Source organism: Bufo gargarizans, chromosome 6, assembly GCF_014858855.1.
Source record: "Bufo gargarizans isolate SCDJY-AF-19 chromosome 6, ASM1485885v1, whole genome shotgun sequence".
Classification (NCBI taxonomy): Eukaryota; Metazoa; Chordata; class Amphibia; order Anura; family Bufonidae; genus Bufo; species Bufo gargarizans.
Window position 1 is genome coordinate 161,582,184 of NC_058085.1, and position 24,836 is coordinate 161,607,019.

The window sequence follows — 24,836 nt, forward strand, 5'->3', positions numbered from 1 at the left end:
TATTGTGTTTGTTAATTGTATCACATGCAGAGCCCATTGTGTTTGTTAATTGTATCACAGGCAGAGCCCAATGTGTTTGTTGATTGTATCACAGGCAGGGGTGGTTGTGTAGAATTGCTGGGAGTGTTTCCATACTGTAAATGCATGTGATTGGCTAATGTAAAAACTGTCTCAGTCTTTCACAAGGTCCCCAGGGGAGTGTCCCTTGCAGGAACACCTGCATAAAAGGCATGTAGTCCTATTAAAGAGTTCCTGTTTTACCCTCAACATAGAACCTCGTCTCATGTGTGTGGGGAAAAGGCTGCATATACACTGGGAAATGCTATACGCTGTATACTCCCCTGGCTATAATCTCTGAGCTCTTTTAAGAGCTTGTTCCTGCATCACTCTCTGAAGCAAGAGAGGTTCATCCACTGGAATCTGGAAACCTTGTCGTAGGTCCAGGGTGGGTAGAAGATGGCAAGATCACAACCAAGCTGCAGCAGTTCGTGGGGTCGGCAGTGCTTACGGTGTCAAGTGGAGTGCTTGGAGCCCTCGGGAAGCACTAGGAGCATTCATTAACGGAGGTACCCAGTCAGGGTGCCAGGAGATCCGTTACAGTATTGTGCAATACTTAGGGTGCACCCTAATGAGAAGATCTCTCAGGAACATTCAGGCACAGCTACGCTGCTTTATGGACTTTGGGGGGACATTTCGCAATAGCTGGTTTAGTGTTAGGCAGCATTATCTTTACTGTGTATTCATGCTCTGTTTTTTTTATCAATCTGTTTTATATATGCTCAGCTAGTTGATTATAAATTTTGCTCAGTAAACGTAACTGCTGGGAACTAACCATTGTTTCTGTCTGCGTGGCATCGTGTACCTTCTGTATCTGTGGGCCCAGCCCTCGTTTTTCCTTCAGAGCAGTAATGATCTAGACCAAGACTGAAACAGCTTTCACATAGCTGGTGTTTGGTCAATGATTTGCAATAGTGATTGTGAGCCAAAACTAGGTGTGAGTCAAAAACATAAAACTGGTGCATTCTATCAATTATATACATTATCTCAGTGAATTCTCCACTCTACTGGTCTTGTCTTACAATCACTGGCCAAACACTGACTGTGTGAAAGCAGCACAATAATCTGGCAAGGAGGAAGTATCAATGCCAGGCTTTTGTAGAAAAAACACGAGTGGAGCTAAACAGGAATACAAGGACTGAAAATTCAAGGGGCTAGGACCTGGGCAATGGATTTGGGAAAGGAGCTGCAACTTAGTGAGAAGTGCTACTGCTTAAGGGCTCATGCCCACGGCCGTGCCCACGGCGGATCTGCAATACATGGGGCACCGGCCGTGTGCATTCTGCATCCTGGATGCGGACCCATTTTCTTGAATGGGTTCGCAAATCCAGAGATTCGGTGTGGAACAGAACCACAGAACGGAAGCATTATGGAGTGCTTCTGTGGGGTTCCGTTCCTTGTTTCCGTTGTGCAAAAAAGTAGTGCATGCACTATTTTTTTGCAGTGCAGACCGTCAGATGTGGATCGCAGACCCCATTCAAGTGAATAGGTCCGTGATCTGAATCCGGCTGCCCACTGTCGTGCCCGTGCATTGCGGACTGCAATTTGCGGTCCGCAGCATGGGCACTGAGCTCTTATGCTTGTGGGCATGAGCCCTAAGACATAAGAAACATTGGGTTCTTAAACCTAAAGTCTAGATACATGAATCTCACTTTGTGGTATGTGTGAGGCAGTGACAGGCCTCATATATGAAGGAAATTATGTACCTCCCAGAACGGTGCAGGAAACTTATTAAGGAGATACATATTGTGGTTTGCTGTGGTGCACCTCAGACGTGTCACCAAGGTCCCCGGACTTGGTGGAGTGGAAGCCAGAAGCTAGAGTGTCCAGTAAGATAGATCAGCAGCATAAGGCAGGGTGTGTCTTTTGTTTGGGGGGTACAGATCACACCCTGCAAGGTGCGTGTGAAGCAAACACTGGCCTGTGGATGCTTCTAAAGGAGCCCCGAGACTGCTTGACTTTATTGTAGATGACATGAACTGATTACTTGTCCTAGCTGCGAACCAATTGAACTATAAGTTGGCTGGAACAAGCATAAACTATATTGAAGTGACTTTGTTTCCCTACCTGTCTTTAAAACTGGTCATAGGAGCCCACAGCTTTACATATGGTGGAGGATGCGTGCAAACCAGTAAGGCAAACACAGTGTTCGCATGTATTGGATTAAACCAGCAAAGTTCCAATATAAGCCAGCAACCGAGATAGAGGAAATACTGAAGCAGCTGGTGCTGGCAAATGCGCAGCAACAACAGGCAAATGTTCAGCAACAGCAGGCCTATGCAAAACAGCAAGAGACCAACAGCCTGTTGCTACAGCAGATTGCGGCCCTGAGGGAGACACCACCAGCGGCAACCCAGCTCCAGCCAGCGGCCCGGGATAAAATCAGCTTTGAGGAAAATGACTCCGGAAGACGACATGGAGGCCTTCCTCATGGTTTTTGAAAGAACTGCAGAGTGGGATAATCTGCTGTCCGACCAGTGGGCTGAAGTGGTGGCTCCGTTTCAGGTGGGGGACACACAGAAGGCCTACTTTGACCTCAGACATGAGGACACACAGAACTATGGGAAACTTAAGGCCTCATACACACGACCGTATGAATTTTTCGGTCTGCAAAAAACGGATCCGCAAAAAAATAAAAATGACATCCATCTGAATTCCGTATTTTGCGGAACGGAACAACTCGCCCCTAATCGAACAGTACTATCCTTATCCTTGTCCCATTGAAGTGATTGGTTCTGCATACGATCCGCAAAAAAAAAAGTAACAGACACGGAAAGAAAATACGCTCGTGTGCATGAGGCCTAAAGGTGAGGTTCTGGCCTACATGGAGGTCAATACATATGTGCGGGCCCAGCAAGTGTACCAGTGGGCATTTGTAGAATCTCGGCCTGCCAGGTCGTAGGCTTATGATTTGTTGCACCTCGTGAAGAAGTGGCTCCAGCCTGAGACTTTGGGCCCAGCCCAGATAATAGAGCGAGTGGTGGTGAATAGGTTTGTGCGCACTCTACCAGTAGCCATTCAGCATTGGGTGGGTCAGGGGAACCCGGGCAATCTCGACCAGTTGGTCAGCCTGGTCGAGCGGTACATGGCCACTCAGGATTTGGTGCGGGACACTTCTCAAAAACGTGTGACACCCCGATCCCAGCCCCACTTATAGAGACTGGGAAAAAGTCCCGATCCCAAGCAGGGGATAATGGTTTTTTAGAAAAATCCCTCTGAACAAAAGGTCTCCGTTATCTGAATCAATGGGGATATCCGAGAGAATCCAACGGCGATGGTTGTCATGGCCACATCGGGCGGGGAGATACTTACCCATATTCTGGACCTTATGGAAGGGCGGAGCATGATCTCTTGTGAAGAAAGACTCTCCGGGTCCTGAACCTGAAGACCCTGATTCCGGGGTATCGGCCATTGGGGTCCCCATCATAGGGCCAGAGTGTAGCCTCCATAGGTTTCTCCTACAGGTATTGGCTGGTGATGCCACAGAGGCCACATATATCCCGGAGCTGGAGGTGTCCCAGGACAAGTTCGGGACCGCCCAACTCCAGGACCCCACTCTGTTACGGGCCAGAGAGAGAGTGACTGCAGTCAATGGGCTAGCCCGACAACCGGTCACAGATGCGATGTTTCCCCATATTGTTGTTTCCTAGGACTTACTGTACTGTGTTGACAAGTTCCGACACGAGGTAGTGGAACAGCTTGCAGTTCCACAGCCCTACCGCCGGGCAGTATTAGACTTGGCTCACACACATGTAATGGGAGATCATATTGGGGTCAAAAAGACACTACAGCGTATACTCCAGGGGATCTTTTGGCCTAGTGTCTATGAAGAAGTTAGGAGGTTTTGTGAGTCATGTCCAGAGTGTCAGATTACTACTCCCACAGCGAATTTCTGTAATCCACTAGTATCTCTTCCCATTATAAGGTACATTTTGAGCGGATCGCTATGGATCTTGTGCGGCCAATTGAAAAGTTGTACCGGGGTCACCAGCACATATTAGTGGTGTTGGACTATGTGACTCAGTATCCGGAGGCCTTTCCTCTCTGCCATACCTCAGCCAAACGTATTGCCAGGGAACTATTTGCTAGGTTTTGCCGCATTGGGTTGCCCAAAGATATCCTTATGGATCAAGGTACTCATTTTATGTCCAAAGGGACAAAGAAGTTGTGCAAGCTGCTTCGAATGTTACGCACATCAGTGTACCACCCACAAACAGATGGGCTGATGGAAAGGTTTAATAAAACCCTAAAGAGTATGTTAAAAAGGGTAATTTCCCAAGATGGAAAGGACTGGGATATGTTGTTGCCATATTTGATGTTCGCCATCCGAGAGGTACCCCAGTCCTCAACGGGGTTTCCCCCCGTCGAACTGTTATATGGCAGACATCCCAGAGACCTGCTGGACATTGCCAAAGAGACATGGGAGCAGGAGCCTACTCCCCATAAGCATGTAATAGAGCACACTGCAGATTGCAGGACAGGATTGCATCAGTAATGGCCATTGTGAGAGAACATCTAGTAGAGGCTCAGGCAGTTCAGAGTCGGGGGTATAATAGAAAGGCTACAGTCAGGACCTTTTCCCCAGGAGATAGAGTTCTCGTATTCGTACCCACTGCTGAGAGTAAGTTTCTGGCCAAGTAGCAAGGGCCCTATGAAGTTCGGGAAAAAGTGGGCAAATTTAATTATAAAATATATCAGCCGAGGCAGAGAAAACCAGAACAAATATATTATGTAAACTTGCTAAAGGCGTGGAAGGGCCGAGAATCCCTCTGGGCCACTGAGGCATTGGTTGGGACTAGTGTAGACCCTCCAACGTCAGTCTGGACAGAGGTCGGAGTAAAAATAGCAGAAACCTTGTCCAAACAACAAAAACGGGAGGTCAGGACAATGGTGGTCCAGCATGACTTTGTCACCGAGGGTAAGGGTACGAGTGAAACAGTACTGTATGCCAGAGGCCCGGAGACAAGCCATTAAAGAAGACTTACAGAAGATGCTTAGCCTAGGAGATATCAAGGAATCCAAGAGCGAGTGGTCTAGTCCCATTGTGTTGATTCCAAAGCCGGACAGATCGTTACGATTTTGTAACAATCTCCGGAAATTTAATGAAGTGTCGAAGTTCAACCTTTATCCAATGCCCCGGGTTGACAAGCTGATTGAAAGACTGGGCCAGGCCCAGTACTTCACAACACTGGATTTAACCAAGGGTTATTGGCAGGTACCTCTGACAGAGTCAGCAAAGGAAAAGACTGCCTTTGTCACACCGGAGGGACTTTACAACTTTGTCATTTTGCCTTTGGGTTACATGGGGCCCCCGCCACATTCCACAGGCTAATGAACATAGTCTTAAAACCTCATTGGAAGTACGCATCTGCCTACTTGGATGATATCATTATCCATAGTGGAGACTGGCAGTCTCATTTGTCCCATGTGCAGGCAGTCGTGGACTCACTCCGAGATGCGGGCTTAACTGCAAATCCTCCAAATTGTACCACAGGGCTAGAGGAGACTCGTTATTTGGGGTACGTGATTGGCTATGGGATCATCAAACCTCAAATAAACAAAGTTGAGGCCATTCAAAAGTGGCCCCGACCTCTCATGACAAAGCAAGTTAAACCATTTCTTGGCATAATTGGGTATTATAGGCAATTTATACCTAATTTTGCTGGGAGGGCTGCACCCTTGACCGATCTGCTGAAAGGAAGAAAGTCAGTCAGGATTCGGTGGACTCTTTAGGCAGGAGAAGCATTTCAGGCCCTGAAATTGTCCCTACTGTATGTGAACAGCGTATTCTGTCCAACCCCAACTTTAAGGATGACGTCATCGTCCAAACGGCCGCGTCTGAAGTAGGGCTAGGAGCTGTTCTGTCTCAAAAAGTGTACGGAGATGAACATCCCATCACTTATTTGAGTAGAAAGCTTACCCCAGCAGAACTATAATGTAGAGGAGAAGTAGTGCCTAGCCAACAAGTGGGCCTTCGAGTCCTTACAGTACTACCTGCTGGGGCGACATTTTCGCCTGGTGACGGACCATTCACCATTGGTCTGGATGATAAATTCCAAGGAGAGAAATGCTCGGGTCACCAGGTGGTTTCTCTCCTTACAGAATTTTAATTTCTTGGTGGAACATCAAGCTGGAAAACTACAGGGTAAGGCTACTTTCACACTAGCGTTCGTCGGTCCGCTCGTGAGCTCCGTTTGAAGGAGCTCACGAGCGGACCCGAACGCAGCCGTCCAGCCCTGATGCAGTCTGAATGGAGCGGATCCGCTCAGACTGCATCAGTCTGGCGGCGTTCAGCCTCCGCTCCGCTCGCCTCCGCACGGACAGGCGGACAGCTGAACGCTGCTTGCAGCGTTCGGGTGTCCGCCTGGCCGTGCGGAGGCGTGCGGATCCGTGCGGATCCGCCCAGACTTACAATGTAAGTCAATGGGGATGGATCCGTTTGAAGATGCCACAATATGGCTCAATCTTCAGGCGGATCCGTCCCCCATTGACTTTACATTGAAAGTCTGGACGGATCCGTACGAGGCTATTTTCACACTTAGCTGTTATATGCTAAAAATAATGCAGACGGATCCGTTCTGAACGGAGCCTCCGTCTGCATTATTATGATCGGATCCGTTCAGAACGGATCCGATCGAACGCTAGTGTGAAAGTAGCCTAATGCGGTGGCCCTGTCACGCCCATATATGAAGGAAGGTATGTATCTTCCAGAATGGTGCTGGAAACCTATTAAGGAGATACATATTGTGGTTTGCTGTGGTGCACCTGAGACGTGCCTTCAAGGTACCCAGCCTTGGTGGAGTGGAAGCCAGAAGCTAAAGTGTCCAGTAAGATAGATAGTAGACACATCTAAAATTTAAATAGGTATACAATTTCAAGGGCTAGACCAAGCGTCCACAATATGTACCACACTTTGAAAAGTTGCATGTCTCCTTAATGTTGCAGAAATGTTGCAAAAAGCCTTCATGCAATGTTTTTATACTAAAAACCTGATGTATCTGCTTTGATAAATGTCTCCCTAAGTATTTTAAAGTAATCTTGTACTGTGTAAAAATCACTCTGAAGATATACTTTGAATCATTTTATTAGACAGTATCAAAGACTTTCTCTAATTGTGAAATAATGCACTAGTTCTCTGTTCACCTCTGTACACCATCTTCACAATGACCAGTATGACTGTTTTAATAGAGACATGATTTTAGTTAGGCAAAAGTTAAATAAACAACAAAAGAGACAAAATAGAATACAAATTCATATCCGTAAATGAGTAGACTGTAGTCCATATAGTCCATATTGCATTTGTTTACAATTGTTGAGGTCAAACATTTTTATCCTCGGCTAATAATACAGATTTTCTAAAGGGTTTCCCTGTGTACAATGTATTTTCATCTTAGAATGTTCTAAAAATATTGCCTGGAGACTTTTTACATTCTAATAGGTGGAGTTCTGACCTCTGTAAACCAACCAAGCCCAAGAATATAGAGACCAGGGTCCATTTGACCTTTTCACTGCACAGTGGCGCTCTTATTCACCTTCTGCACAAGGAAGAGTAATACAGCCACTTTTATATAGTAGTGAAGTCATGGAATTACCCATTATTCTACAGTGGTTACATATTTCCTGCTGTATTTGATGCCAAAGAGGAGATACTTTCTCTTTCTAGGTGGAAGCTTTATCAATGGCTAAATCATTGCAAAGGGAATCCTGACAACGTTAAGCCAGAAGATAAAAGCTGAGAAGCATACTTGCCATGAGAATTTGACTCTACTCAGATCTATTTATTGTAAGTAATTGCAATACATTTGTGCTGTGATTATAATGACTGTATATATGAGTGTCATAAAGTGCATACAACTCCATGCCACAAATGAAGACTACAGAGGTTTCTTTATTGGTAGTATGGTTGTATATCCACACCAGATCTTTCTAATTACTCTTATTTAAAATGATCTATCCAGGTTGGCAAACTATGATAGCTGGATGATCTTATTCTATGCCTTAAAAGGGGTTGTGTGGGATTTTCATATTAATAGTCTTATGATAGGTCATCAATATGAGATCGACCGGGCCCTGACACCTGGCACCCCCACCCCCGATCAGCTGCTTGAGGAAGCCACCGCACTTACTTGAGCTCTAGTGAGTTCTGCGGCCTCCTTGGAGCTTACCAAGCACAGCAACGTCCAATGGATAACAGTTGTGCTTCATATGGCAGCTCAGCCCCTTTCACTTAAATGTAACTGAGCTGCGCTTGCGTTTTTGATGATCTATCCAGAGGAAAGGCCATCAATACCAAAATCCCAGAAAACCTCTCTAATCATCTAAAACAATGGTCCCCCACCAATGGACCGTGGACCATCTGGTTGGTAATAGTCTTCAGAGAGTGCCGGAGTTCAATGGCGGAAGCAGGAACTATTGGTTCCTGTGCCCTGCCATTTAGCCTTATTGGCTGAAGGCCGCTAGGATCCTGCTAAGGTGCAGGATTGTTGCAATTACATCATCACGACATCCTGCCCGGGTCACAGGTGCGTGACAATGTCATCACACCACCATAGACCTGGCGCAGGGGGACGCAATGACGTTCATGGCCACCTGTACCTTAACGGAGGCAGCTAGGTCAGCAGGCTGGAAGAGGCCTGCATAGCAGGCATCCTGAGGGAGCTAAGTATTTAGTTTTTTTTGGTTTGTGAGCACTAGGGGGAGGGGTTAGTGCATTATACACTGGGGGGTTCTATATGTAAGGAGGCACTACTGAGGGAGGGGTTATATTTAAGGGGACCACTACTTGGGAGAAGAAAGGGATACAAATGAACTCTTAACAAGCTCTGCCTTTTTCTTTATAAAACATTAAAATTAATTATTAATTTTACCACTTACATGTATAAGTTCCACAAGGTGACTTTACTTTGATTGCTTCCACTGTACAACTTATATAGTGCAATATATTTTGCTGTCAGTAGGAAAAAAATGTAAATCTATTAGGCTGAACCTCTGGCACAGCCTAATAGCCATACACAGAAGGCAGACTTGGGGGACTTCACTGGACCTCAGCCACCATATGAAGACATTGACACCTCACTTATTCTCGCTGGTGTCAATGGGTGACAGATGGAGCCCCTCCATCTAAAACCACTTAGAGGAATATAAATGGTTAAATGGCAGGGATCAGCGGTTGAGCTGATCTGAGCCATTACAGCAGGAGCCCAGATGCCATAAGACAGTTGAACTTCTGCTCTTCCCTGCACAGGAAACCCATCTATTGCTTAGACTAGACTAGTCGGCTTGGTCTATGCTAAGACAACACTATAAAAAAGGGTGCCTCAGACCTTTAATGAACTTCATAAAAAGTAGAGGTGGGACGAATCCAATTTTTTCCGAATCCGAAAAGGTTCTCGAATATATTGAATCTTTCGAATCTCGAATCCTACGAATCCTGTACATAAGAATTGTGTGAACGGTGTATGAAACAAAGTGGTCCAAACTCAATATTCTTTTAATATGAAAAAATAAAGAGTCCTTACTTTTTTAACAAAGTATTCGTCAACACAGTTCACGGGTAGGGAAATAGCAGGAGTCTCGGGAGGTGCGGGGACGTGACGTCGCGACGGGATTCGTCGGATTCGAATTTCGTAAATTACGTCGGGATTCCAGTCCACGAATCCCATGAATCCAGCAAAATTCGAGGGATTCATGGATTTGACAGATTCGTCGTCCCACCTCTAATAAAAAGAAATATTAGCGTTTATTAAGGGATTAAGGGCAAGGACTGTGAGCCCCATTGGGGACAGTTGGATGATAATGTCTGTAAAGCGCTGCGGAATATAGTAGCGCTATATAAAATGCATAAAATAAATAAATAAGGACGCTGCAATTTTTTTTTCATTTTTTCAGCCCCACATTTCAAAAGCCATACATTTTGCTGTTGCTGTACTAAATTAGGATTTTTTATTTTTTTGAAGATAAGTTGTATTTTAATAACACCATTTCACAATTTACTAACGTATGGTATAATTATTTTTATAACTTTTGGGGTTGATGGTGCAAAAAAAACCTGCAAATCAGCCACTGTTTTTATAGTTTCATTTTTACAGTCTTAGGTAAAAATAACATGTTCATTTTATGATCTTAATACCAAATTTATATAGTTTGTGTGATTTTAATTTTTTTTTAGGACTCTAGCTTTTATCTCCTTTTTGGATATATGTGGCCTTTTATTATAATTATTTTTATTTTATTTTTTGGAAATTTTGCAGTGGGAACGTTTATGGCGTTTACTGCCCATGATAAACAACATTATTTTGCAATATTTTGGACAGATATGATTCCAAAAATTTAGAATTTTTTATTTTTTTTTATTGTTTTGGAAAACTTTAGTCCCCTGAGACGACTAGAACATGTCCAGGAGCTCAAATGCTGCAGTCGCTATTGACCATAACGTTTAGTGAGTTAAACCGCTGGGATCAGAGTTCTCTCTGATCCTGATAGTAATATCAAGTGATGGCACAACTACAGCTCTTAAAGGGCTTTTCTGGTAAATTATGTTTTAACAAGTTCCCACAGCATGGCCCTTAAACATACAATTCCTACTTACCTGCTACATGTTGCTTCAGTCTTCTGTGCTGCCTCCGCTCTCTCCATCTTCTGGTCCCAGCACTGTTTATATTCGGCGCTGCATGGGTATGGTTATATGCACCAACCATGATTGGCTTCAGCAGTGACATGCTGTTTGGGGCCACATCACCGCAGAAGCCAGTCATTGGCTGGAACAGTGCATGTGACCATGCCGATTGACAGCTGAATATAGAAGATGGAGAGAGTGGAGGCAGCAGCGAGAATTGGAACTGTGTGAAACAGGTGAATATGAATCTTCTTTTTCAGAGGTCATGCTGTAGGAATTTTTTTAAATATTTTTTTTTTAACCAGAAAACCCCTTTAAAGTCCATGCCTATGCCACTGTGCTGTACCATTACATTATTCGGCCCAACTAGGTACCTGTAGTGATGTAATAGTACAATTCAGGCTGGAAAGAGGTTGCAAACATCTGGACTGGACACAAAGTTCATAGAACTGCTGGTAAAAGTAATAGCCCACATATATTCCTTTTCATGTGGCACTTTTAGGATGCATTTATAGTGAATGATGATTCAGTGAATGATTTATGTTAGTGAGAATGGTTATAGCAGAAGTGGCTTTTTTGCCTATATATAACATATTACATTTATTAAATTTGCACAAAAAAATACTACATCCCATAAGCATAAAATGTAAGCAGAAAACCTAAACAAAAAAGCATCACATCTTTTCCAAAAAATATGCAAAGAAATGTGCAACAATTTAAACAAATGATGTGTAACAATTGATACATTTGTCTAAAAGAATATGAATGGCAAAGAATAAACCATTATTGATATATGTGGGCCAGTTTGTTTAACAATTTGGATAAATATGTATACAATGCAATAAATAAATTAATAAAGCTGATGGACATCATAAAGAAATGTAAAGTGTCAGTGAACAAAGGGCTTGTCCCATGACAAACACTCATCCCTTGTCCTCACAATAGGGGATATCCTTTCTCCTGTAGATTAGGGATAAGCTTTTGCCATTGGACAACCCCTTTAATATATATAACTTTTGAGCAGAAACTTACTTCTGAAGTTTCCAAATCTTTATATTAGCAATTAGAGATGGTCTTGCGATTTGCTCAGCGGTCGTTTCGCGGCAAACTTTGCTTGTTTGCGATTCAACGAACATGCAAACATATGGCGATATTCGCATTCGCCATATTTTTTTACTTAGCGCCGAACTTTGACCCATGACACATCCATCAGGAGGGACAGGACAGCCAATTGAGACATTTCAGCACATGGACACATCCCCAAACCTATAAGAGAACCCGATCTGGCAGCCATTTTACATTCAGTTTTTTTGCCAGTGTAGGGAGAGGTTGCATTTTGGAGCAGGGACAGTTAGGGACACCAAATGCTAGCTAATAGGGCCACAAAAGATAGGTGTGATATAGAAGGGTGTGATATATTTATAATATATAAGATAAGTACTATATAAGTATATAATTGGTATATAACACCCCTGCTTCAATCAGTTTTTTTTGGGGGGCAACTGGTATATCACACCAGTAGAAATTATTTGTTTCAATGGCGTTTGTCACTCTGTGTAGCTGAGTTAATGCAGCTAAACCGCAAACAAATGCTGCACTACCCAAATGCACTATATAGAAAGTATATTTTTGGTATATCACACCCCTGCTTCAATCAGTTTTTTTTAGGGGGCAACTGGTATTTCACACCAGTAGAAATTATTTGTTTGAATGTCGTTTGTCACCATCTGTAGCTGAGCTAAGGCAGCAAAACTGCAAAACAATGCTGCACTACCCAAATGCACTATATAGAAAGTATATTTTTGGTATATAACACCCCTGCTTCAATCAGTTTTTTTTTTTTTGGGGGGGGGGGGGGGCAACTTGTATATCACACCAGTAGAAATGTTTTGTTCCAATAGTGTTTGGCACTATGTGTAGCTGCAGTATCGCAGCAGAACTGCACACAACTGCTGCACAATACAAATGCACTATAATATACTTTCTATGTTAGAAGGTATATTATAAGTATATTACACCCCTGATTAAGTCACACCTATCGATAGCACATCTATAGCAGTCCTTAAAAAGACTTTTGCGGCCCTATTAAATTACCTAGCATTTGGTGTCCCTAAGGCCCCTTTCACACGGGCGAGTTTTCCGTGCGGGTGCGATGCGTGCGGTGAACGCACTGCACCCGCACTGAATCCTGACCCATTCATTTCTATGGGACAGTGCACACGAGCGGTGATTTTCACGCATCACTTGTGCGTTGCGTGAAAATCGCAGCATGCTCCTCTTTGTGCGTTTTTCACGTAACGCAGGCCCTATAGAAATGAATGGGGTTGCGTGAAAATCGCATGCATCCGCAAGCAAGTGCGGATGTGGTGCGATTTTCACGCATGGGTTCTAGGTGACAGTCTATTCACTGTATTATTTTCCCTTATAACATGGTTATAAGGGAAAATAATAGCATTCTGAATACAGAATGCTTAGTATAATAGTGCTGGAAGGGTTAAAAATAATAAAAAAGTTAACTCACCTTCTCCTCTTGTTAGCGTAGATCCCGGTCTGTTCTTTAGCTGTGGCTAAAGGACCTTTGATGACGTCAGATCACATGCTCCATCACCATGGTGATGGACCATGTGATTGGAGCATGTGATCTGACATCACCTCAGGTCATTCAGTCCACAGCTAAAGAACAGACCGGGATCTACGCTAACAAGAGGAGAAGGTGAGTTAACTTTTTTATTATTTTTAACCCTTCCAGCACTATTATACTATGCATTCTGTATTCAGAATGCTATTATTTTCCCTTATAACCATGTTATAAGGGAAAATAATACAATCTACAGAACATCAATCCCAAGCCCGAACTTCTGTGAAGAAGTTCGGGTCTGGGTACCAAACATGCGCGACTTTTCTCACGCGAGTGCAAAACGCATGACAAAGTTTTGCACTCGCGCGGAAAAATCGTGCATTTTCCCGCAACGCACCCGCCTCTTATCCGGGCAAAAAACATGACGCCCGTGTGAAAGAGGCCTTACAGTCTGTCCCTGCTCCACACAGAAACCTCTTCCTACACTGGCAAAAGACTGAATGTAAACTGGCGGCCAGATCAGGTTTATTTATAAGGTAGGGGGTATGTCCATGTGCTGAAACATCTCAATTGACTGTCCTGTACCTCCTGATGGACGTGTCATGGGTAAAAGTTCTTCACTATGTAAAATAATATGGCGGCGGCGGCGGACATCGCGATTTGTTCAGCCGTTCGGCAAACCGTGAACGAGCAAAGTTTGCAGCGAAACGACCGCCGGGCGAACTGCAAGGCCATCTCTACTAGCAAACACGGGCAGAGAAAGTACATAACTTTTACTGCCCACTGGGAGAACCTTCTGAATGTCATCAAGCAGGTAACGCAAGGCACCCGTGTGGATTTGGTGTTACCGCTATGGATTGCATGCAGGCCTGCCTCTTCTTCTCCTCCTCCTACTCCATCCTCTGTCTCCTCATCGGCTGACTCCGTCTTTTCCACTGCTAACGCCTCTTTCACTGCACCACCCAAGCTCCCCAGAACCTATTCGATTTGCCAGGTGAGACGTTCCCATGCTGTGCTGCAACTGTTGTGCATGGAAGCCAAACCACACCGGTCCTGCACTCCTTTAAGCTCTGCAGTCACAGGCCGATCAGTGGCAAACCCTGCTCAATTTGACAGTTGGTAAAGTGGTGTGGGACAATGGTGCCAATCTGCTGAGTGCCCTGAAACAGGGCAAAATGACACACGTGCCATGCATGGCACACGTCCTGAACTTAGTCGTGCAGCGATTCATTGCAAAATACCCCGGGGTCCAGGATGTCTTGCGGCAGGCCAGGAAAATCTCTGGCCTGCCGCAAGATTTTACACGACCATGGCCCGTCAGATGTCTGAATTGTGACTGCCTGAATTACTGGAACTCCATCTTGTATAAGCTTAATAGGCTGCTCCAGCAGAAACGTGCCGTTAACGACTACCTGTACGAACTCTAAGGCAGGACAGGTTTTGGGGAGCTTGTTTTTTTTCACTGCACCAGTAGCTGCTCATGCGAGATGCATGCAGACTTCTGCGGCCATTTGATGAGACCACCAAACTGGTCAGTCACAGCCAGGGCACCATCAGTGACATTGTACCTTACGCCTTTCTAGAGCGCACATTGCGTCATGTCAGTGATCAAGCCGTCGAGGAGCAGGGGCTGTAAGATGAGGAAGTCGCAATGCTGAGTGAATTCCCGGGGGGGGGGGGGGGGTGGCTACTCCATCTGAGACAAGTCAGCAGGACTCTGAAGAGGAGTCAGAGGAGGATAGTGGTTGGGGGGAGGAGGAGGAAGAAGAGCAGTGTTTAAACTTTTCGGGGATCCCTGGTGTTGTCCGTGGATGGGGGGAGGAGACCGAGGTCGACATTCTGCTGGGCAATGAGCTGGAGCCAGGGCGCTCCACAACTTCCAATATGAATTATCTCATGCCAGCTCACACATATCTGTCACCACCCAGAACAAAAAAATGGTCCTTGCCTTATGTATATATAGGGGCATAAAAGACCTTTTATGTCAGGTGAATGCCTAATTTTTGGGGCCTGTACTGGCCGACAGTTACATATTTATCCTGTGATTGCCTAATGCACCTCCAGCCACAGAATTCAAAGTTCTGTGCTGTCAGGTGAATGCCTATTGAATTTTTGGGGCCTATACTGGCCGACAGTTACATTTTTTTATCTCTAGCCACATAATCACACCCCTTTCTCACTCCTCTGCCTCTCACTATGGTGGCGTATGAACCGCATTCACCATAAGGACCTTTTAATGTCACAGGGTCATGTGACTGTGCCCTCCACCCTGTACTCTGCCCCTCATCCCATACTGTGCCCCCTTATACCCTGCATTTTGCCCTCTTACCACACCCTGTGCAGTGCCCCTAGTCATTCCCTGTACTGGACCCTCTTATACTCTTTTATCCGGTCATGGTATTGTGGTGTTATCCGGTCACTGTACAGAGGTGTTATTCGGTCAATGTATGGCGGTGGTATACAATATCTGGATGGCCATAACTGTATCCCTTTCCCTGCCAACTCCATCCTTTTTTTACACCTGGCATGAGCGGGCAAAATATGCAGATTGCAGTGCTAAGGACCTTACACCTAACATAGACGTATTTCGATATAATAAATGACCACCTAATTGTATTATTATTCGGGGGTAGGGCTAATATCTTTATATTATATAGATTCTACTGTATTATACTGTGCCCTGTATTTCCCAGTAGAATATGATCCTTGGGAAACACAGTCCTCATTCCTTACCACCAGGACCAGGTAGTGCTCTGTCAGTACATGGCGGCCTCCCCTCTCCGCCACGCTGCTCCTCTGTGTAATGGTGCTTATTCTGACACTAGGGCTGGGTTCAAATGCAATTTTTGCCATCCATTTAATGCATACCAAGAATGTATATGTTAACAGATACCTCAGACTGATGCCGTACAGTGGCATCCGTTCATCATACAGTTCCATGGTAGAAAAAAAAATTACGTTAACGTATGCATTTTTTTAATGGACTCTGCAGGATACAAAAACGTGGAGTGCTGTACATTTGTATACATCAAACCGATAGGAAATAAAAAAATTCTAGGCTCCAGCAGGGCACATTTTTGAGAGTTTCCCTTTAAGACGCATAAAAATGGCCCCTGATTTTTGCCAATGATCCCCTTCTGGTATATCACTGTTCATGTTGTGGGACTACTTCTAGTAAGTGTTTGCTGGCGAATGGGGCCCGCTGCGAACGTGCGGTTCGCAAACATTTGATCGTGAACGCACGCTCGCGAATCTTCCCGGCCAATGTCCATCCATCACTATTCACAATGTTCTATTCTAAAAGCTCTGTGCCCTTTTCTCAGCCATTAAAAGAAAAGACACATTCAGAAACATTTGCACCTTATTTTGAAGAAGTGTTCAGGTACTTTTGTATCTCAAAAGAATGTGGAAGTGATGACTTATGTGACACCTAGTGATTAGGTTTGATGGTTTAACTCTCAAGGTTAACTTCTTAAGCTTTGCCTTCAATGTGTTGATTTCCTTATCTTGCCAACCTGGAACATCTCATGAAATTTCAACTATTACAAAGAACTCCCTCCATTATATTATGTTCTTACATCAACCGTACGTTTTCCTTTTCGTGTAAAGCAAAATAATTAGCAGAGGCAACCTAATGAAAAAGGTTGTGTCACTTGTTGTAGATGCCTCACATACATTCAGAAAGGTCATGGGCACTCTTAACAGAGGAAAAACATAGAGCAGCAAAACTATTAAGCACTGCTTAATTTATCCTAAATTGTTTCTACAAGTGCAAAGAAAAGCACTCCTGAGAAAATGTTTCACACAACATCACAAAATGGCTGCCATTCCTCCAAGCATCATAGGGCAGCCTTTCTAAAAGAGTCTTCCTATATAATATTTAGTGTGTTCATAGTAAGTACTGTGCACTATCAATGCTTCATCAGTTAGTTTTTTTTTTCCATTTTGTTCTTCATATTTTCCTTCATGAGTTTCCTAAACATGATTGTTGTACAAGCCGCGCTGTAGCTTTCGACAATCCATAGAATAATATCTATATTATCAGAAGTTTTTGTCCCATCCTGATAGCTCATCTGGTGGATCTTCAGCTTCAGGCAGAAAATTGTCAAAAAAGCTGTGATCTGTGATTCCCTTTATCTAGTAGAATAAGTACAAACATTAGTGATGCATGGATAATGGTCTTCAAAGACCTATATACTGAAAGTTATAGCAGAAAATATTAGACCTGGAAGCCAAATCAACTTTACTTACATATAACTTTTAGGTTGAAGAAAGTTTGCAATACACTTGCTATCCTCAATTTGCATAGATCGGCTGCTTGGAAACCTGGTCACATGACCTACATACATCAGGTCCTTTACAGTATGCCATTCTGGGCTGTGGATGGGATTACTTTCCCTGGCATATGGACAAACTACTGAATTCACTTAATCAGCATACGTGCCAGGGAGTGGAATAGCTCTGGCCCCTTCCACAGCAGAAGTGATGTCCATAGCCCAAGCCAGAATCCTAGGAAAGGATGTGACATTGGTGGAAAAACTGGATTTTTATAAGAAGAGTATCACATGACTGGGTTTCCTAAGCAGCTGAGATCCACCTAACTTCGGGATGGTAAATATATAACAAACTACATGCCACAAGTCTGGGCTATTTAATCCTTTCTCTGCCCTCACACTGAATATATCTGATCATGCTGAGGCAATTGCAATGCACACTGTGGTTAAATTGGCTCAACATTAAATAATATGTGAAATGTGAAAAGTTTGTGACTTTTATCCATGGGAAAATGTTTTGAAGGCATTCCTTCATGACAAAAAGATTGGCTTCATTATAGGAATGTAGAATAGACATAAAGAGATATTCCCATCTTAGACATGTATGATATATCTACAGGATATGCCATAAATATCTGATAGATGACTGATACATGCAAGCATGCTCATCTGTTTTTGAAGCTCCCACACAAGTGAATGGAGCGAGCTGTGCGTGCACATCTGCTTCATCATTCACACATGCTCAATGTGCACTCCTTCATTTCGGAGCCCTGATCTGGAGATGAGTGGTTCCTAGATGTGGGACCTACACCTACAGTATTTGACATTGATGCTATATCCTAGTGATAAGCCATCAATGTCTGAAATGAGCCAACAACTTTAAGAGAAAAAACACAGGGCAATTTAGCCTTAATCCACCACTGGATGCAAAAGGAAGATCCATTGTAGTTTCCAATTCTACATGACCTTTCCATAATGCACTCATGATGGTAATATGGTCATATTTATATTTGAGAACTACTAGGCAGACCACAGGCTCATATTAATGTTATGATTATTATCAGAGATCACATCAACAATAAGAGGTTTCCCAATAGTCTAGAGAGCAATAAAAGGTCAGTAGACAGATGCATCAGCATTGGTTAGACTTTGTGTTCATTTAGAAATAAACTAATTACACCACAAAGAACACAGATGCCATGACTGAAGCATCAATAAAACAGCTTATTTTCCCTCTAAATATATTAGGAAAATGAAAAATAAGTTGTTTTGTGTAAATTTAATTTGGCACCAGCTTAGGAATTGATTTTAGTTTAGGAATAAATTCATATTCTATTTACAATGCAGCATATTCTTTTATGTTTTTTGAATTAGAAAATAATGTCTACATTTCATGTCATACATATCTCTACAGTCACCACTCCTTTCTATGGGCTTTGAATTAGCAAGAGTAGCACATAAGCTTTTTATGCCATAACATATAGACCCACCTCTCTTTTCAGTGGTGACAGTAGTTTACGGTTACGTAGTCCTTCCCAGTTAAATCCTTGGAACCATCTGTAAATCATAAGACATTATTGCAATTATACATTATACACTGCAAAATAGATTCATTTGCTTTTCATTTCATTAAGCTCATCCTCAAGTTAACCGTCCACCTTTGGAAGCATTTTTTTATTCTATCGTCCAGTGCATCTTCAATAAAAAATAAAATAAAAAAAAGATGCAATTTTGCAATGCAAACGCTTGTATCCATTCAGAACGGATCCGTTTGCATTACCATGACCCAAAAAAAAAACTGATCCGTTTTGACGTACATTGAAAGTCAATGGGAGGCGGATCCGTTTTCAATTGCATCATTTTGTGTCAGTAAAAACGGATCCGTCCCCATTGACTTACATTGTAAGTCAGGATGGATCCGTTTGGCTCAGTTTCGTCAGACGGACATCAAAAAGCTGCAAGCAGCGCTTTGGTGTCCGCCTCCAGTGCGGAATGGAGGCTGAACGGAGGCAAACTGATGCATTCTGAGCGGATCCTTTTCCATTCAGAATGCATTAGGGCTAAACTGATCCGTTTTGGGCCGCTTGTGAGAGCCCTGAACGGATCTCCCAGGTGGACCCAGAAACGGCAGTGTGAAAGTAGACTTAATTAAAAATTACATGGTAACAATAAATAAACTCTACGTAGTCTTATTCTGCAGGCTAATGGTCATCCATTGCCTCCTAATTCTTACCAATATACTAACATTTGATAAGATAAGCAAACCGTAGAGGACAGATGGAAATGAATATGCCTGCAGGAACAGACTACGCAAGGTAGGTTAGTTTGTTGTCTGCCTCCATGGAAACGTATAGATCTGTTAATGAGTTATAGACACAAAACAAATGGAAATTGATAATTAAATTGATTTGCAAAGTTGCTTCATTTTTCATGTCAGATGCACTTAAAATATAGAAAATTGGTTGTGAAGGTGAACATAAGGGTGTGGGAACTTGTAAGTGAAATTAGATATTGTAGAAAAAACATTTTTTTTGGACAAAAAGAAGAATAAAAACACAAAACAGACTGACAATATACAAAATCTATTAGAAATACCATTGGCACAACATTTCTAGTTTGCGGTAGATATGAAATACATATAATGCAGCTGGATAAATAACATTACAATTACCTGTATTCATAACATGTTTTAGTAATATAAAAAAAATAATTATGGCAATATTTATACTTCAGAAGGGTTCTTAGGATGTCATCAATATCTAATTAGTAGGTGGTTCGACCCCTGGCATCCCCGCTGATCAGCTGTTAGAAGGGGCTGCACATTCAGGTGAGTTGTATGCACCTTCCATGAGCCATGACGCCATGTTGATCAGTCACAGGGCTTTTGCGCAGCTCAGTCCCATTCCTGTGAATGAGATTGATTGATTGATTGAGCCATAATACCAAGCACAGCCACTATACAAAGTATGGCACTGTGCTTGGCATACTATGAAGAGCCTGCACCCCGTGGACAAGGGTTTGCGGTTCCTTCAAACAGCTGATCGGTGAGGGACCGGGGATATGGACCTCCATAATAAAAGGATTTGTCATCAATAGTTAATTTCCAGAAAACCCCTTTAAATAGAATTTAATTTTTTCTACTGTCATGTTTGCATACAATCATTTGATGTATTCCTCTAAAATAAATATATTGCTGCTAAGAAAATCCATATTACCTATAGTCTGTCAATGGGACAAAGACTACATAAAATTGCTAAAAACAATCCAGACTATCTATTCACCAAATTATAGTAATTTCATGGGTTGAATTATTAGGTTGCATACAGATCAATCAACTAAGTAACTGACAATATTGCGCATAGAAAACTGTTATTCCGCAATCATGCTGAAAATAGTGGTTTGTTCCCACCAAACCTTACTTTCTTGAAGAGAGAAATCCATTACATTACTAGAATTGTAGAATTGGGAAAACTACATCAATTATTTAGGTCTCTAATCGAGAAAACTTTGAGGCTGAATCCTTACAAACCCATAGTTTGTAAAAAAAAAAAATTTAATCTCTATTTATAGTGCCTTGAAAAAGTATTTATACCCCTTGAACTTTTCCACTTTTTTCATGTTACACCTACAAACTTAAATGTATTTTATTGGGATTTTATGTGATTGACCAGCACAAAGTAGCAAGTACTGTATGTGTGAAGTGAAAAAAAATTATACATGGTTTTCAACATTTTTAATGAATGAAAATCTGAAAACTGTGGTGTGGATTTGTATTTAGCCCCCCTGAGTCAATTCTTTGTAGAACTACCTTTCGCTGGAATTACAGCTGCAAAATATGTCAAGCTCGGTCAGATTGAACGGAGAGCAATTTTCAAGTCTTGCCACAGATTCTCAATGGTATTTAGGTCGAGGCTTTGACTGGACCATCCTAAAACAAGAATATTCTTTGATCTAAACCATTCCATTGTAGCTCTAGCTGTATGTTTAGGGCTGTTCTCCGGCTGGAAGGTAAACCTCTGCCCCAGTCTCAAGTCTTTTGCTGCCTCTTCCAGGTTTTTGTACAGGATTGTCCTGTATTTAGTTCCATCCACCTCCCCATCAACTCTGAACAGCTTCCCTGTCCCTGCTGAAGAAAAGCATCCCCACAGCATGATGCTGCCACCACTATGTTTCACTATCGGGATAGTGTGTTCAGGGTGATGTGCATTGTTAGTTTTCTGCCACACATAGCATTTAGGGCAAAAAGTTCAACTTTGGTCTTATCTGACCAGAGCACCTTCTTCCACATGTTTGCTGTGTCCCATACATGGCTTGCGGTAAACTGTAAACGGAACTTCATAAATGGCTTTCTTCTTGCCACCCCTACATAAAGGCCAGATTTGTGAAGTGCACAACTAATAGTAGTCGTACGGTACCAGGGTGAAAAGCCAGTCAGTCAACAAAGTCCCAAAAATACTAGAAGCAAATGAGAGTCAGACGCAGAAGTAAAAAACCTGGAGAGCAATACATGACCAAATCACCAAAAGCCAGAAAATGTAGTCATATAGCAGTGACAGTCGAGCCAGACTTATAGAGAGCTGGGAATGATTTACAGCTGGCTTCCCTACACATACACACCGGGCGGAGCTGTGAGCTGAACAAACTTATGCCCTAATGCTCTTATGTGCTCCTTCATTGGCCCCAAGCTGAGAGGGCTGCATCACACTGTCGTTTCCCCTGGCAACCGTACGCCACTGCTGCATTGAGGCAGCGCTGGCCAAGGGAACTGTGACAACTGAAATTGTGTCTCTTTGTTTATTCCCTGTTTGTTTGTCGCTCCCTCACATACGTAGTGTAGGGAATGTAGGCCAGTTGTGGGGTCACCATATGGGGTGACTCTGCAAGTAGCAGGGATAGTGGCTCTGGGGAGTTTTAGGTCTACGCATTCACTGTGTGTGCATGCTACATTGCAGTCCTATTCTGACAATAGGTGTCCTGTGGACAGATTCTCCCACCTGAGCTGTGGATCTCTGCAGCTCATCCAAAGTGACCATGGGCCTCTTGGCTGCTTCTCTAATTAGTGCTCTCCTTGCCTGAGCTGTCAGTTTAGATGGATAGCCATGTCTTGGTAGGTTTGCAGTTGCAGCTGCTTCCATTTTTAGATGATGGATTTAACAGTGCCTGTAAGATGTGAGGTGTTCGGAGCTTTGAATTTTTTTTTATAAACTAACCCTTCTTTACACTTCTCCCCAAATTTATCCCTGACCTGTCTTGATGTGTTCGTTGGTTTTCGTGATGCTGTTTGATCACTAATGCTTTCTAATAAACCTCTGATGCCTTCACAGACCAGCTGTAGTTATGCTGAGAATAAATTACAAACAAGTGGACTCTATTTACTAAATAATTTACTTTTGAAGACAGTTGGTCACACTGTCTGAGCTTCATATATCACCATGTACTTTTCTACCTTAAATTTTTTTTTATTAAAACATCACCTGAACCTCTTAAAGGAGCTGTCCCACTTTCAGACTCTTTAGGGCAGCCACCCTCTCCTTCTAGACCTGTGAAGCATACTTACCTGCTCCCTTACGCTCCTCCGTTTCTGCTCTTTCAATTTGGCATGCTCCAGTCTCCTGTTTGTCAACTTCCATAGTGGACTGGGTCATGTGTGGTGCTTTAGCGAATGACTGGCTGCAGCAGTGACATGAACCCCAAGCGGCACTCCAAAAGGTGACAAGCAGAAAATCAGAGCATGGCAAACCAAAAGGAGGCGAAACCACGCAGTGAGATGCAGGTAAATATGCTTTCCTCCACAGGTCCGGTGGGTTGAAAGCTGGACAAATACGTTAAGTAGGGTGAGGCAGCTTTTTATCTCAGTGTTGTGAAGTAACTTGTCCTCCTGTGTGATTAGGACAGGTTTTGTGTGTACTAATAACTGGTAATCACAAGGGTTTTTTAGAAGCCAACCTACTGAGTTCTTGTCAATTGTATTTATTCTTGCTGGTTGTAGCTCACATTTACAGTAGAACCTTGACATCCATGCAAAGAAGCAGATTATAACCTAATTATCCTAATTATAACAATAAACATACGACCTTTTACCCTCCTTATAAGGTGACCCAAATGGATGAGTATAATAGTAGTAAATACAGTGTACAGTTATACTTACTTGTGTTTCCTTATGTCACTGATGCCATTTTTACGATTCCCAAGTCTTTCTGCAGGGTTTATCCTACAATTAAAAGAACACTGATTTAGACATTAGAAAATGCATATAATTAAAAGTTTTTGGGGGGATCAGCATGATGATGGCATATCCTTAGGATTGGCCATCAATATAAACTGCTTGAAGCGGCTGATCAATTATAAAAAGGCCCTATGATGCTTGTGCGAGTTCTGCAGCCTCTTTGATGTATACGGGGTTTAAGTCAATTATGTAATGGATTCCATTCTCACAGAATCCATAATGTAATTCAATGCCGGCATGCCAAACAGAATGTCTTTAGAGGCATTCTGTTTTGCTTGCCATCATAATATAAGTGTATGGCCAACAGAACGTAAACCTCAGAGCTTAAACAGGTGCACTATCTTAGTGGCCGTTAAAAATGGTCCCATTGATAACCGTAGCCCTTTCAAACACCTGATTGGCATAGGCGCTGAGAGACAGACCACACCAATATGAAATTGATAGGCCATCCATATGCTGTCCCAGGAAGACTCTGTTTACCCAAATTACATGTAAAATCTATGTAAATCCATACTTCTTATGGTATGATGAGCCGATATTTATCAATGTTCCCCAAATCTGGCAGTCAGAATAATCCTTGCCCCTTCTCCAGAAGTCTAGTACCCATCACTTGTAACATTACTTTGAAGAAAAGTCTCCAGGCCCAGGCTAGTTTCACATCTCCGTCTGTCCTGTTCTATGCTGAAACAACATGCTGGATACTGCTGCCCCGCCGGACCTTATTGACTATTATGGCGTTCGGTAGAAATCCTGCCGCTAATTGGCAAATATGCCTGGAATTGGCAATAAAAATAGCCTCAAATGTGTTCAATCAAACAACATCTTGCGGCAAAGAGTTCTATAATTTCAATGCTCTTACAGTAAGCAATCTATGTTTCTGTGGAAACAGGTGATAATTTCCTATGAAAAGTGTATTTTCTTGACTCAACCTAATCTGCTAAAAACTATCATGCTGTCTTCTCTATGCCTAAACTGGAGATAGATATGAGATATACTATATGATCCTTTGGATAGCAGTTATTTCTCTTGCCTTTGCTATAAACATGCATGCTTAGCAAGTAGGGATGAGCGAACCCGAACTGTATA

At 42.9% G+C, this 24,836-nt stretch overlaps 1 protein-coding gene across 1 annotated transcript in view; it reads right to left on the bottom strand.

Annotated features, from left to right (window-relative positions):
* Window positions 1–16,387: 16,387 nt before the first annotated feature.
* The window catches only part of LOC122941006 (cGMP-dependent protein kinase 2-like), a 322,377-nt gene continuing 313,928 nt past the window's right edge, over window positions 16,388–24,836 (bottom strand). Inside the window, exons 17-19 of the mRNA XM_044297977.1 lie at window positions 23,673–23,735; window positions 19,015–19,081; window positions 16,388–17,387 (exon numbers count right to left, since the gene is read on the bottom strand). Of these exons, the coding sequence (XP_044153912.1) occupies window positions 17,292–17,387; window positions 19,015–19,081; window positions 23,673–23,735 (226 nt within the window). The 3' untranslated portion in view covers window positions 16,388–17,291. The remainder of the gene's footprint in view (window positions 17,388–19,014; window positions 19,082–23,672; window positions 23,736–24,836) is intronic.